Here is a 14,261-nt window from a genome sequence, read left to right as displayed (position 1 = left end):
TTCTGATTTGGGTGAAATATGAGACACCAGGCTCGTTCTTAACGGGTTTTGTGAGATTCACCCTTTACGTAATCACGTCATCAAAATGTCCCCTTCTTCATGAGTGTGTTTCCTCGTGTCCGCTCTGATCTGGGTCTCTCTGGTCTCTCCTCAGGTGTCGAGTTGTGCCTGGGTGCCGGACAGTTGTCAGCTGTTTACGGGCAGCAAGTGTGGAGTCATTACCGCCTACAGCAACCGCTTCACCACCACCATGGTGCGTAACCATGGCAACATGCCCCCACCCACGCAGCCGCCCACGTCCATTATCACTCCCTGTAGAGCACCTACACACACACACACACACACAGTGTTTGTAGTGGCCTTGTTAGTCATCTCCCGGTTGCCCTAGAAACACATTTCCTGCGGCCCACAGGTGGGCTGAAGTCTGGGCGTCAGACGGCGCTTTCATTGATAACCTGTTTCTCTTATTCGTTTCAACCAATCTTTCTGACATTTGGAGAGGTATTTCAGCTGATATCATTTGAATGCATTCTTTTCAAGTTCATTTTATTTAATTTGATTTATTTTTCTCATTCTCTTATAACATTCAGGAATGAAGGCAATGTGAAGTCTTGTTTCAAGATATCGTATTGCTGTTAATGGTTCCCTGTTTATGTAAAGCTTAAAAAAAGAATAAAAAAATAAAGTAAAGATGATGATGATAGATTATTTAATTTAAAGAACTTAGACCTCAAACATAAGTACACTGTAAAAAAAAAATGAAAGATTTTTCGAAGATTATAATTTCAATTGATATCATTTGAATGCATTCTTATCAAGTTAATTTTATTTAGTCATTTAATTTAATTTATTTTTCTCTTTCCTCACGTTTATGCATTCATACGTTTTACATGTCTTTATTTACGTATTCAGTACAACATGTATGACGTGTACTTATAACATTCAGGAATGAAGGCAATGTGAAGTCTTGTTTCAATCGTATTGCTGTTAATGGTTCCCTGTTTATGTAAAGCTTAATAAAGAATTAAAAACATTTATAGTAAAATAAAGATGATGTAGATGATAAAAAGGAGAAATAAAAAAAAAAACTCTTTTGATCAGCAAAAGCAGATACTCTGAAGAATGCTCACGCTGCTCTTTTCCAAGACCAGATATCGTCAAGGTCCATAGAAATTATTTTAACAAATTTTTTAGGTGATTTAGTGTGTATATATTTATGAGCAGATCTTTTTATTCAAATAAAACAGAGACCAAATGTAAAAAAGGCAGTTTATCAACCAACAGCCATAATCTGAAAATGCACAAGTATTAAATGATTAATAAGCCCAACTAATATGCATTATCAGCCAATTACTTGCCTGCATTTTGACCAGTTTTAGTGCTTTTATTGATTGTACCCTTACATACAGCCATGTGGTGGTTTGTTTACCCTGAACCATAAAACCAGATCAGAATCATCTGTTAAAGCGCTCTTTCAGCTCATTCAGGCCATTATCAGTGCTCTAATGAGGCCATTAGCCAAACCCCTGAGAGATATCTGCAGTTACAGTCGTTCTCCGTGTGTTCTTCAGCCCACAGAGATGGAGGTGGAGTCTCAGGTTCACCTGTACGGTCACACGGACGAGGTCACGGGCCTGTTCGTCTGCAAACCCTACAGCATCCTCATCAGCGTGAGTCGGGACGGCACCTGCATCCTCTGGGACCTCAACAGGTTTGTGTCAGGGTCATGATAAACCTGGAAGAGCCATGTGGATGAACCTTGTATATTACATTCATGCATTTAGCAGACACTTTTACTCAAAACAACGGGCAGCAAAAGCAGTTTAGTCATTGATATTTGTAATGAGAGACAACGATATTCATAATATACAATGCCAGGTTTAGTAGACAACTCTATTAGGATGCATATTACGATATATTAAACAAATGTAGATGCAGAAAAGATATTAAAGACTTAAATTAGTCAAAAACTTCAGACTTTTACACATCAAAATCAACAGTATGAAATTAAATTTCAGGAGCAAACATACTCAAACATAAGTACACTGTAAAATAAAAATATAAAAAGTATTTTTAGATGATTATTGGATTACGTTTGACAAGAAAATACTATTTTCGGTCTTTCTACTTAACTCTTTCCCTGCCATTGACGGAAATTTCTGGCTTTCCATGTTTTCACTGGTATACAGTGGGGGCGCTATTACACATCTACTGAAAGAGTTCAGAATCTCCTAATCAAAACACAGGAGAAGAAGAAGCAGAAACAAGCAATAGAAGCATTGCTACATGTAAAATAACATGATCATCAAAATTAAACAGCATTTAAATCAAAACTGCCTAATGTTATGAATGAAATGTCGACCCAGGACGAGTAACAGGACTGTGAAGCTTTGAGGTGTTGATGGACTCGATCCACTTCATCTGTGTTTTAATCATCGTTCTGGATCTGATCCGAAGTCTTTGACAAAAAAACCCTGCTTTTTGCTCAAAATGTTGCTTTTTTATTAAACTTACCCACATTCAAGTATTGAATGCATTCAAAAAGAATGCATTCAATTTTCTGTGTTGTATTACAGTAATGCGACTCTAATGAGTGTTTGTTTGTGGTTTCTTGTGTTAGGCTGTGTTACGTTCAGAGTCTCACGGGTCACAAGAGTCCAGTGAACGCAGTGTCCGCCAGCGAGACGACAGGAGACATCGCCACAGTCTGTGACTCAGGTGACAATACACACCCGTTACGCTGCTGGAGTTAAGACAAATATATTAGCATAAAAAAAAAAATTGTAGGCAAGGCAAGTTTATTTATATAGCACATTTCATACACTATGGTAATTCAAAGTGCTTTACATAAAAAGGAATTGAAATAATCACAACATAAAAGCTAGGAAAATTAAAACAGTTATAAAAGGAATTAAAAGAGATGATGCATAAATAAACGGGCAAAAAAACAGTATATCATATTTTATATTAATTCATTATATCCATTTTATCACATTTATATTCATTTTGAAATATGACTACGTGAAACTCCAGATCATCACAGAAATGGAAACTAGTAATCTGGGCTTGAAACAGCTGGAGGTCAAGGGTCAAGTCTGATTTTGTCATTAGACTAGTTCTGCAGTCATTCCTTGTTTCATGAGGAAACTCTAAAAAATGCTGGGTTTTTTCAACCCATGTTTGGGTCAAAAATTAAAACCGTTATAAAAGGAATTAAAAGCGATATAAAAATGATTTAGGACCCTTTCACACCTATCTTGTTTGGTCCGGATTTTCGGACTTTTCCGTTTGGTCCGAATGAAAATTACAGGTGTGAAACCTCCTTCAGACCACGGCCCGGATCAAACAGACGAAATTTGGTCCGACGAAAAGAGGTAGTCTCAGTCCGGATCAAACTGAACAAAGGTTTGGTTCGTTTCTAGTGTGAACGCATTTTCTGTATGGTTCGGACTTTCAGAACATTTACAGGAAGTTCCGATGGTTACCGCGTAGCCTAAACAACTGAAGAAGAATATTTACACACACACACACACACACATATATATATTTGTCCTGCGTAAAATGTTCGCACATCGAGGACGTTCATTTGGCGAATGTGAACTAGCCTGGAGTATAGCTGGAGCTGCAGGGAGTAATGGCGTGATAATAACAGTATAGTGGCAACGATATGCGTCTGTTCATTCAGTCTTGTCAAAGTTACCCGCCGTCAGACTCACGTCCGTTTACAAACCAATGTCGAGAAGCAGCCCACATAGATGATGACGACACGACGCAAGTACGTCATGTAAAGCTCTTTAGTGCGCTCGCATAATTGCAATGTGAAACCAAACCAAAACTTACCGAATTTATGTAATGTATCATAACATGAACTTTGGTTCGGGCCTTGGTGCGACTCTCAGGTGTGAAAACGCCCATAGTTATAAAAGGAATTAAAAGAGATATAAAGATAAACTTCTCATCTGGCAGAACACCGGTGTGTTATATTTTCGCACTTATACGGTGAGTTTGATCGTACGGTGTGTATAATGACGTCCTCTCTGTGTGTGTGCAGTGGGTGGAGGAAGTGATCTGAGGCTGTGGACGATTAATGGAGATCTGATCGGTCATGTTCACTGTCGAGAGATCATCTGTTCGGTGGCGTTCTCCAATCAGCCGGAGGGAGTGTCGGTGAACGTGATCGCTGGCGGGCTGGAGAACGGTGTGGTCAGGTACAAGACTCACCCGAAACCCCACAAACTACACACTTTTAGCTGGTTTGGGACCAAATGCTGTAAATTAAAGCAACTTTGGAAACAAGGTTGCATTTGATGAAGCAGAACAATTGCACACATGCATGCAAAAGTTCACACTTCCTGTGTGACATCACTTGGACTTCCTGTGTGCAATATTATTGAATATTATGATAACATTTTACAGTAAGGTTCATTAGTTAATGTTAACTGAGCAATGAGCAATACATTTGTTACAGTAATCTATTAACCTTTGTTAATGTTAGTTAATAAAAGTACAGCTGTTCATTGATTGCTCATGTTAGTTTACAGTGCATTAGCTAATGTTAACATGATTTAATAAAGTATTAGTAAATGTTGAAATTAACATTAACAGAGATTAATAAATGCTGTATAGGTGCAGTTCACTATTAGTTCATGCTAACTAATGTAGTTACCTAATGTTAACTAACGAACCGTATTGTAAAGTGTTACCAATATTATTATTATTAATTATTTATTAGCATTGTGTTTTAAGACTCTTATCAATGCTTTTCTTTCCTCTTCTCTGTCATCATAACTCCGTCCTTGTTCTCGCTCAGGTTGTGGAGCACATGGGACCTGAAGCCAGTCAGAGAGATCACCTTCCTGAAATCCAACAGGCCTATCATAAGGTACACACTTGCACATCATATGACGTCACACAGATTTGTTCTTATATCATGATTAGAAAAGTTACGTGCATCTATACACTACCAGAGGTGAATTCAGGAAAGAGTAATTAAGAATATATATATTTTTTTTAATTTTATGAAAGAAATCTCTTCTGCTTACCAAGGCTGTATTTATTTGATCAAAAATACAATAAAAATTGGGAAATATTATTACAATTTAAAATAAGTGTTTTCTATGTGAATATATAGTAAAGTGTAATTTACTCCTGTGATCAAAGCTGAATTTTCAGCATCATTACTCCAGTCTTCAGTGTCACATGATCCTTCAGAAATCACTCTAATATTATGATTTGCAATTATTAATTATTAACTATTATTATTGATGCTCAATTGTTAATTATGGTTCTTAAACATTTTTTGGAAACATGATACATTTTTTTAGGATCCTTTAATGAACCGAAATTCCAAAAGAACAGCATTTATTTTAAATATAATCTTTTGTAACATTATAAATCTCTTTACTGTCACTTTTGATCCATTTAATAAGTCCTTGCTGAAAAAAAAAAAAAAAACATGATTATTATTGTTATATTTAAATCTTATTTACCCCAAACTTTTGAATGGTAGTGCATCACCTTTTTTTTTTTTTTTTGTCAACATTGATAATAATCATAAATGTTTCTTGAGCATCAAATCCTCATATTAGAATGATTTCTGAAGGATCATGTGACATTACACTTTACTATATATTCACATAGAAAAGCGCTATTTTAAACGGTAAAAATATTTCACAATTTTTACTGTATTTCTGATCAAATAAATGCAGCCTTGGTTTTCTTTCAAAAACAAAACACTTTTGACTGATATTGCAAGTGCATAATTTGCTCCTGATGATCATGTGCCTGATGATGTTTCTCTCGCAGTCTCACGTTCTCGTGTGACGGACACCATCTTTACACGGCCAACAGCGAGGGCACGGTGATCGCATGGTGCCGACGAGACCAGCAGCGCATGAAGCTGCCCATGTTTTACTCTTTCCTCAGCAGTTACGCTGCAGGCTGATCCCCGTGTGCCGCAGAACCAGTGACCCCGCTGACCCCGAAAGAGGAGGAGCCAGAGGCACAATCCCCGCCCATGACCATCACAGGATCCGCCCCCTGATCCGCCATGGAAACGCACGGCACTTTATGCTGTGCTATAAGCAACTGTATCATAAAGCGCGTGTAAAGTGTGTTTCCATACATGCGTCGGGGGTCGTGAGGCGGAGCGAGCGCAGGCCTTTCCCACCGGATCACTTCTCTTCGTTATCCTCGTTTGTTTTGTGTTTGGTTTGACTGATGATTCATGTCGTAGTATTTGTTCGTGATTTTTGAAAGCTGCTAGAGTCTGGTCCTCCTAAGACTCGACGTTTGAAGGCCTCCTTCATTATTATGTCCCTCGTCTCTGCTATCCTGAGAATAGAGATCCTGCTTTTGAAGCCAGACCAGACTGAGATCATCGAAACACTAGCGTCTGCATCGGTAATCCATGCGGGGTATTTCTCTCCCAGACTTCGGCATGCAGTGGCAGAATGAATGTGTGCACGCAATGCCTTGTTAAACTTTTCATTGAAATATTTATTCTCAAACAAGGATGAAAGCCACATCTAAACATGTTTCTCGCTCTTTATTCCAATACGCACTTCAGACGATCCTGTGACGATGTGCAAGTGAATGGTCGTTCGTCACTCATGACGTCCTCAAATAACAATATTTATTCTGTTATCAAACTCAAACCAAACGGCCCAGTTGCCAGTTAATAAGCGCATCAAATTCATATTAATTCATTAGAAACATGCTTTCGTTCTGAATCTGTTCTATACTGTTCAGTTGTGTTATAAATGATTGCATGTTGTGATCAAGCATTATCTATCATTGGAGATGCAATGTAAAGTTTAGTCAGATCTATACCTTTAGGACCAAATCACTAATTCATGGGTGATTTTTTTTTTTTTTGGTTGCAATAAAAACAACCTGATTACTGTACAAAGGCAAAGCAATATCACTAAACAATTTCATGAGGAAACCGATGCTCTCGAAGTCTTAAGTGTCAGTCAGCCTTAAATGTGGAGGAGAAATAACTGAGTTGAAGTAAACGAGCGTATCTGAACATGATCAGAGCGTTCTCTGTGTTTCTTTTCTTTTTTTTCTTAAGCATTTTCTCTTACATTGCAACTAATTTAATTAGCTTGTCTTACATTTGAGTGTTTACCAGAAAGGGAATGCTTTCACCTTTTTGTTTTGCATTATTTTCAGAAGTATCAGACACATGTATCGCTGAAGTCGTTCTCTCTCAGTGTGAGTCCAGAGCACCAGCACTTCAGTGAAAGGTATTTAGAGAGAATCATCCGGTGTTTACTGAGCACCCGGAGTTATGTGCTCGTTTTATGGTTTTGTTTTCTTACGTTTATGTATAAAATCTGTTTTCCATGCTTGCATTACATACATATATCTCTTAATTATTGTGCACAGTGTTGTCATGTTTGCAGTTCCCTCAGAAAGAGATTGATGTTGCTGTCATTGTGTGAGTTGTTCACTGAGTTTGTGAAGCAAGATGTGTGAATCTGTCTGACAAAACTATCACGAAAAGGCTTATTGTTTTCAGTCGAATGTTGAATTAACAGTGGTTTATGTAAATTAAGATTGATATGTTCACCAAGGCCTGGCTGGGACATTTCTAATTTTTTGTATTTATGAAATATGTAATAAAATGTCAACTATATAATATATATATATATATATATATATATATATATATATATATAAATATTCAAGAAATTTTGATTCCGTTTGTTGCACTTGTTTCTCATGTTCAATGTTAAAAATAAAGGTTTTGCAACAATGCCGTAGAACCATTTCTGGTTCCCCAAAGAACCGTCCAGTCAACAGTTCTTACGAGATCCATTCCTAGAACATTTTAATGATCTAAAGAACCTTTTGCGTAATCGAAAGTTTCCATGGATTTTAAAGATTCTACATGGAACCAGATCCTAATATTCTATATTGCTCAGTTTTATTCTGTGGTGTTGTGTTCTAAATTATTCTGTTCTACATTTACCAGTTCTATTCTCTTCCATTATATGCTAGTTCTATTCTATTATACTCTATTCATAAAAGTTAGCGAGTTCTCAACTACATGTGTGTCTATTTTATTGGTTTTTAAAAAAATAATTGCAAGAGTTTATTTAAACATTTACTTACAGAATATAAAAGAGCCTGAGGTTCAGGGACGGCCAAATATTATATAACATGAATTGAGAAAAATAATAATAAAGTAGAAAATATATAAAAATTCAACATAAATAAATGTGGAAATATTAATTAAACCGATTGCATAAATATAACAATCCTCGCCACAAAACAAAATCATATAAAATAAAGATTATACAAAAACATTAAAAAGCGAGCATACATTAAAAATGTTTTATCAGTCTTTTTGTTACAGGAGGGGGTAGACAAGGGTTTAATATAGACCTTAACATCATCTTGAAAGTGAGACACATTAGGGGACTAATTGCGAGAGATCTTCACGCACCTAACATCTGTGTTACGTCACAGTGCGAGTGTTCTGAAGGCGGTTACGTCATCCCGGTGACTGGGAGACCCGGTGATGTCACATTAAGCAGGGAAACCTCACGTGCCTCGGATGCACCCTGCAGAATAATGAGCCCTAGTGATCCTCCAGCTATACTAAACATCTGATCTGATAACACACACAACAGTCCAGTCCACCGATACCGGGGGACGCGCGCGAAGCGAACCGTCTGATTTCTTAAAGGCGCAGTGACACCTGCATCCTCGCGCGCGCCGCGTTTGTGCGTCACATCGAGGTTCCCCTCCTCACATCCCATGAACCGACACCGAATCAACCCAGCAGAGCAGAAACCGGGGAAATACTCGACGTTTGACGGCGTTCGGCGGATGCACGCGAGCGGACGGTGACCGTGTGTGTGTGAGGTGTGTGTTGCGGGTTTTTCCTCGTCGCGTTCGGGTGGAGTCGAGCCACATACTGAAGTCTGACCACTGACACACTTCAGGTGGGTGTTAACACGCGTTCCTGTTCCTCGCCAGGTATTTGTGCTCGTTACGTAGATTCGAATGTTCAATTGCGTAATTTTTGGAACGTTTGAGTGCAACATTTGTAACAATTCCAACGTTCCAGACGTGACCGCGGGTTTATGGGCAACGGTTTCGCTTAATTATCTCATGGTCAATAGTACGAGCGACATGAACGCGCTCGTGTTGTAGATTTGGGATGAGGGATGATGTATGTATGGATGGATACATGTTTTTCTTTTTTTATGTGGGAATGATGCTGGAATGACCAGAAGCGCGTGAGAGCGAAAGATGGACGCGCGCGAGTCTCTTGGGCGTTTGATTCCATCGGCTGGAATTCCGCCTTTATAATCGAAATGATTATGATGAAGATTCAGATGTTCAGTGATGAGCTTCACGAGCTCTGTGATAATCCATGGAATGGCCTTTGAATGGATGGATGGAGGAACATCACGACCCGCGTGTGTTTTTGCTGATTCTAGATTTTGTCACATGTCGCCTACAAATAACAAGCATTAAATATGAAAGCTAAATAGCTTTAATGGTTTATTATGATTTACTGTATTGAGATTAACCCACATGTTCCAGTGCAATGGTTGTGTTTGGCCTTTATTCAGCACTGTATCATTATGAATGTATGGAGATGTACATGATGCTCTGAGGGTTAAAAGGGCTGTTATGAAGCTCATGTTCTGCTGAGATTCACTTTACTGCTGTCTACTGATTTATTTGTGAAAATAATACATGTAACTTCAAAATGAACCTCTATGATTCTTAGCTGCTCCTCTGACCTGTTTTGACAGGTGTAATTGGAGCTGTTATATGGGAAATGTGATTGTTTAACCCCCCCAAAAAAAAAAACATTTCACAGAATGGGAATCCTGGAAATATCAGGGAAGTGTAAAATGACGGGGATTATTCTACTGTCTATTCTATTTCTGTCAGTGAGCTTTTTTATTTGATCAAAAATACAGTAAAAATAGTCACATTGAAATATTATTACGGTTTAAATCAGCTGTTTTCTATGTGAATATACAGTAAAGTGTAATTTATTCCTGTGATCATTACTCCAGTCTTCAGTGTCACATGATCCTTCAGAAATCACTCTAATATGATGATTTGATGATCAAGAAACATTTATGATTATTATTAATGTTGAAAACAGTTGTGCTGCTTCATATTTTTGTGGAAACCATGATATTTAAAAAAAGAAAAAAAGAAATTCCATTCCATTCAAGCTTGAATGGAATTAAAAGAATAATAAATCAACGATCAGAGAACAAGTGCTGTTCCTCATATATTAACACAGCTCAGATTCAGTCATTCATAAATACAGTCACATTGAGACTCTTACAGTAAAGTAGTTTACATTTAAATTAAAGTCACAAAAATATTTTTTTATGGTTTTTATTCTAAATTGTTTATTCATGCACATCAGTTTGTGCCTCATAATCTTTCATCTTAACTTCCCCTCCCTCTTATAACTTCTCTTCTCTGATGATGTGGGCGGGGCAACCTGTCACTCACATGAGATCCACCAATAGCAAACCACAATCATCCAATCAATTCCCCCACGGACAAAATCAAGCCCCGCCCTACATTTGCATAAACTGCTAAGACTAGTTCTACAAGTTATTCATCACATTTTTTCTTTAAGACTGTCCATAACTGTTTTAAGTCACATAAAAAAAACGTAGTCAACGAACGTGCCGCTTGACTAACGCTAGATGCTCATACTAGTACTTAAGACATAGTCTTAAAGGGATAGTTCACCCAAAATGAAAATTATCCCATAATTTACTCACCCTCAAGCCATCCTAGGTGTATAAGACTTTCTTCTTTCAGACGAACACAATCAGAGTTATATTCAAAAATATCCTGGATCTTTCCAGCTTTATAATGGGAGTGAATGGTACCATAGATTTTGAAGGCCATAAAAGCGCATCATCCATCATGACCGTGATCCATACGACTCCAGGGGTTAATAAAGGCCTTCTGAAGCGAAAATATTCATATTTATAACTTTATAAACTATTATCACTGGCTTCCAGTTACGTCCGGAAGAGTGACCTCTGACCCGACGCATGACGTATTGACGAACATGGAAGCGCAGAGGACAGAGCAAAACTAAACACCGCTCACACGTTTGAAAGAGAAATGTGGGAGGAGCTTGAGTTTGTTGAACCGTGAGAGGCGTCAGCTCTCACCTAATCTTACACTCGTCATGTGTGGGGTCAGAGGTCACTCGTCATGCGTGGGGTCAGAGGTCTCTCGTCATGCGTGGGGTCAGAGGTCACTCGTCATGCGTGGGGTCAGAGGTCACTCGTCATGCGTGGGGTCAGAGGTCACTCGTCATGCGTGGGGTCAGAGGTCTCTCGTCATGCGTGGGGTCAGAGGTCGCTCGTCATGCGTGGGGTCAGAGGTCACTCGTCATGCGTGGGGTCAGAGGTCTCTCGTCATGCGTGGGGTCAGAGGTCACTCGTCATGCGTGGGGTCAGAGGTCACTCGTCATGCGTGGGGTCAGAGGTCACTCGTCATGCGTGGGGTCAGAGGTCTCTCGTCATGCGTGGGGTCAGAGGTCGCTCGTCATGCGTGGGGTCAGAGGTCGCTCGTCATGCGTGGGGTCAGAGGTCACTCGTCATGCGTGGGGTCAGAGGTCTCTCGTCATGCGTGGGGTCAGAGGTCGCTCGTCATGCGTGGGGTCAGAGGTCGCTCGTCATGCGTGGGGTCAGAGGTCTCGTCATGCATGGGGTGAGAGGTCACTCGTCATGCGTGGGGTCAGAGGTCTCTCGTCATGCGTGGGGTCAGAGGTCACTCGTCATGCGTGGGGTCAGAGGTCTCTCGTCATGCGTGGGGTCAGAGGTCGCTCGTCATGCGTGGGGTCAGAGGTCGCTCGTCATGCGTGGGGTCAGAGGTCTCGTCATGCATGGGGTGAGAGGTCACTCGTCATGCGTGGGGTCAGAGGTCTCTCGTCATGCGTGGGGTCAGAGGTCGCTCGTCATGCGTGGGGTCAGAGGTCTCTCGTCATGCGTGGGGTCAGAGGTCTCGTCATGCATGGGGTGAGAGGTCACTCGTCATGCGTGGGGTCAGAGGTCTCTCGTCATGCGTGGGGTCAGAGGTCACTCGTCATGTGTGGGGTCAGAGGTCTCTCATGCGTGGGGTCAGAGGTCACTCGTCATGCGTGGGGTCAGAGGTCACTCGTCATGCGTGGGGTCAGAGGTCACTCGTTATGCGTGGGGTCAGAGGTCACTCGTCGTGCGTGGGGTCAGAGGTCACTCGTCGTGCGTGGGGTCAGAGGTCTCTTGTCATGCGTGGGGTCAGAGGTCACTCGTCGTGTGTGGGGTCAGAGGTCACTCGTCATGTGTGGGGTCAGAGGTCGCTCGTCATGCGTGGGGTCAGAGGTCGCTCGTCATGCGTGGGGTCAGAGGTCTCTCGTCATGCGTGGGGTCAGAGGTCGCTCGTCATGCGTGGGGTCAGAGGTCTCTCGTCATGACTCGTCATGTGTGGGGTCAGAGGTCGCTCGTCATGCGTGGACGAGCGTGGGGTCAGAGGTCGCTCGTCATGTCATGCGTGGGGTCAGAGGTCGCTCGTCATGCGTGGGGTCAGAGGTCGCTCGTCGTGCATGGGGTCACGTCGTGATGTGCTTTTATGGCCTTCAAAATCTATGGTACCATTCTCTCCCATTATAAAGCTGGGAAGAGCCAGGATATTTTTAATATAACTCTGATTGTGTCTCTGAAAGAAGAAGGTCATATACACCTAGGATGGCTTGAGGATGAGTTAATTATGGGATAATTTTCATTTTTGGGTGAACTAGCTCTTCAACATAATGGCTTTGTTAATGCCGTTTCACTCGTGTATATACGTCACAATAGGGAAGACGGTCCTTCTATATCATTCATGCAAGATCCCGTATTCCCATTCTGTTGATAATGTGCTGGTCCATCGCTGGAGTTTGTGACTGTCATGTGATCTGTGTGCAGGACTCAATCATGAAGGACGGCATGGCCAATAACAGCACCGCCAGCATCTCTCAGGCCCGGAAAGCCGTGGAGCAGCTGAAGATGGAGGCCTGCATGGACAGGATAAAGGTCTTTATCTTACACTAAACTGACCTCATGCTTTTATTGCTTTGCGAATGATTGAAAGACTTGCTTTGTAAGATGGACCCTGGAAAACTGGGAGAAAACACAACTAAAGAATCTTTTATGGAGTTGTCATGTTGTACAGAACGCTTTGGGATTTTTATTAGCTGAATATTAATCAATTTATGTCTTGAAGCTGGTATGCAATAAACACAAACAAACTGTGAACGATTGATCAGTGAAAAAAAGCACAACTTTATTTTTAATTGACGTTATTGCAACATCTTATTTTTCACCATCCAATCATTTATTGATGAATAATATGAATGATGAATAATTTTTTTGGAAATACCCTGTTTCAAAATCAAATACATCAAATTAAAGGGAAAAAAAAGTAAATACTCTCAAAAAATATTTAGGCCTAAACTAAAAATGTATGCATTTGAATTGCATATAAAATTTCCATGATTCGGAAATTACACAGTTTCAGCATAAACAAACTAATAATCTTCTGCTTAGAATCCGCATAAAATAATTACATTTATTCAGTTAAACAGTGAACATAGTTAAAATATGGCGTGCTGTGGATCAAGCAATATTCAATTAGTTCAAATTGTGAAATTAGTTCAATGTGAGATTGAAACAAAGATCGATTGATATACATATATAAACTTGGTTATTGTGTGTTTTAAACGCATTCAGGTTTCATTTCTGTATGACTGACAAATGTTCATCATGGACATTTTATATGCACCTCAAATACTAGCGAAGTATTTTTTGAGTGCACTTAATGTTCCATGTTGCCTGTTAAGTGGCCAGAAACAGTGATTGTTTTCAACAGATAGTCCCGCCCCCAAACTCTTGTGATTGGTTGAATCAGACGTTGACGTGTCAGATCAATGTTTGAAAGCATCAGAGACTCTCTTCATCATCTCTCTAAAACACTCATACTAACAGTGCAGATTTAATGAAGATAGAACCAACATAGCATACAGTGCATAACAAAGTGTGGCATTAACTGGGAACAGGGGATCCGAAAATTACATCATAATATTTTAAACATGTTAATGACTTTTTATTTTTTATTTTATAGTTTCAGAGAAGACATAAAACAAACAAATTCCACTATAAACATCTTAAAGATTGGGGATAAGTTTACATACTTTTGTTTATGTATATACAGTTTTGCTGACGGTATAA

The 14,261-nt window shown here is 39.9% G+C and overlaps 2 protein-coding genes across 5 annotated transcripts in view; both read left to right on the top strand.

The window, feature by feature from the left end:
* lyst (lysosomal trafficking regulator) overlaps window positions 1-7,587 on the top strand; it is a 135,456-nt gene extending 127,869 nt beyond the window's left edge. For all 4 annotated transcript variants that reach the window (XM_081351932.1, XM_081351931.1, XM_081351933.1 and 1 more), the window contains 6 exons: window positions 155-253; window positions 1,572-1,711; window positions 2,621-2,718; window positions 4,052-4,208; window positions 4,811-4,882; window positions 5,806-7,587. In XM_081351932.1, coding sequence (XP_081208058.1) covers window positions 155-253; window positions 1,572-1,711; window positions 2,621-2,718; window positions 4,052-4,208; window positions 4,811-4,882; window positions 5,806-5,944 — 705 coding nt within the window. In that variant the 3' untranslated portion in view covers window positions 5,945-7,587. The remainder of the gene's footprint in view (window positions 1-154; window positions 254-1,571; window positions 1,712-2,620; window positions 2,719-4,051; window positions 4,209-4,810; window positions 4,883-5,805) is intronic.
* A 931-nt stretch (window positions 7,588-8,518) lies between these two features.
* Window positions 8,519-14,261, top strand: part of gng4 (G protein subunit gamma 4) — a 13,201-nt gene continuing 7,458 nt past the window's right edge. Inside the window, exons 1-2 of the mRNA XM_081351930.1 lie at window positions 8,519-8,957; window positions 12,960-13,067. Coding sequence (XP_081208056.1) covers window positions 12,969-13,067 — 99 coding nt within the window. The 5' untranslated portion in view covers window positions 8,519-8,957; window positions 12,960-12,968. The remainder of the gene's footprint in view (window positions 8,958-12,959; window positions 13,068-14,261) is intronic.

The sequence above is a fragment of the Scardinius erythrophthalmus genome, assembly GCF_964197995.2.
Source record: "Scardinius erythrophthalmus genome assembly, chromosome: 21".
Lineage (NCBI taxonomy): Eukaryota > Metazoa > Chordata > Actinopteri > Cypriniformes > Leuciscidae > Scardinius > Scardinius erythrophthalmus.
The sequence above is the reverse complement of the archived record's forward strand: the minus strand, read 5'-3'. Positions and strand labels throughout refer to the sequence as shown.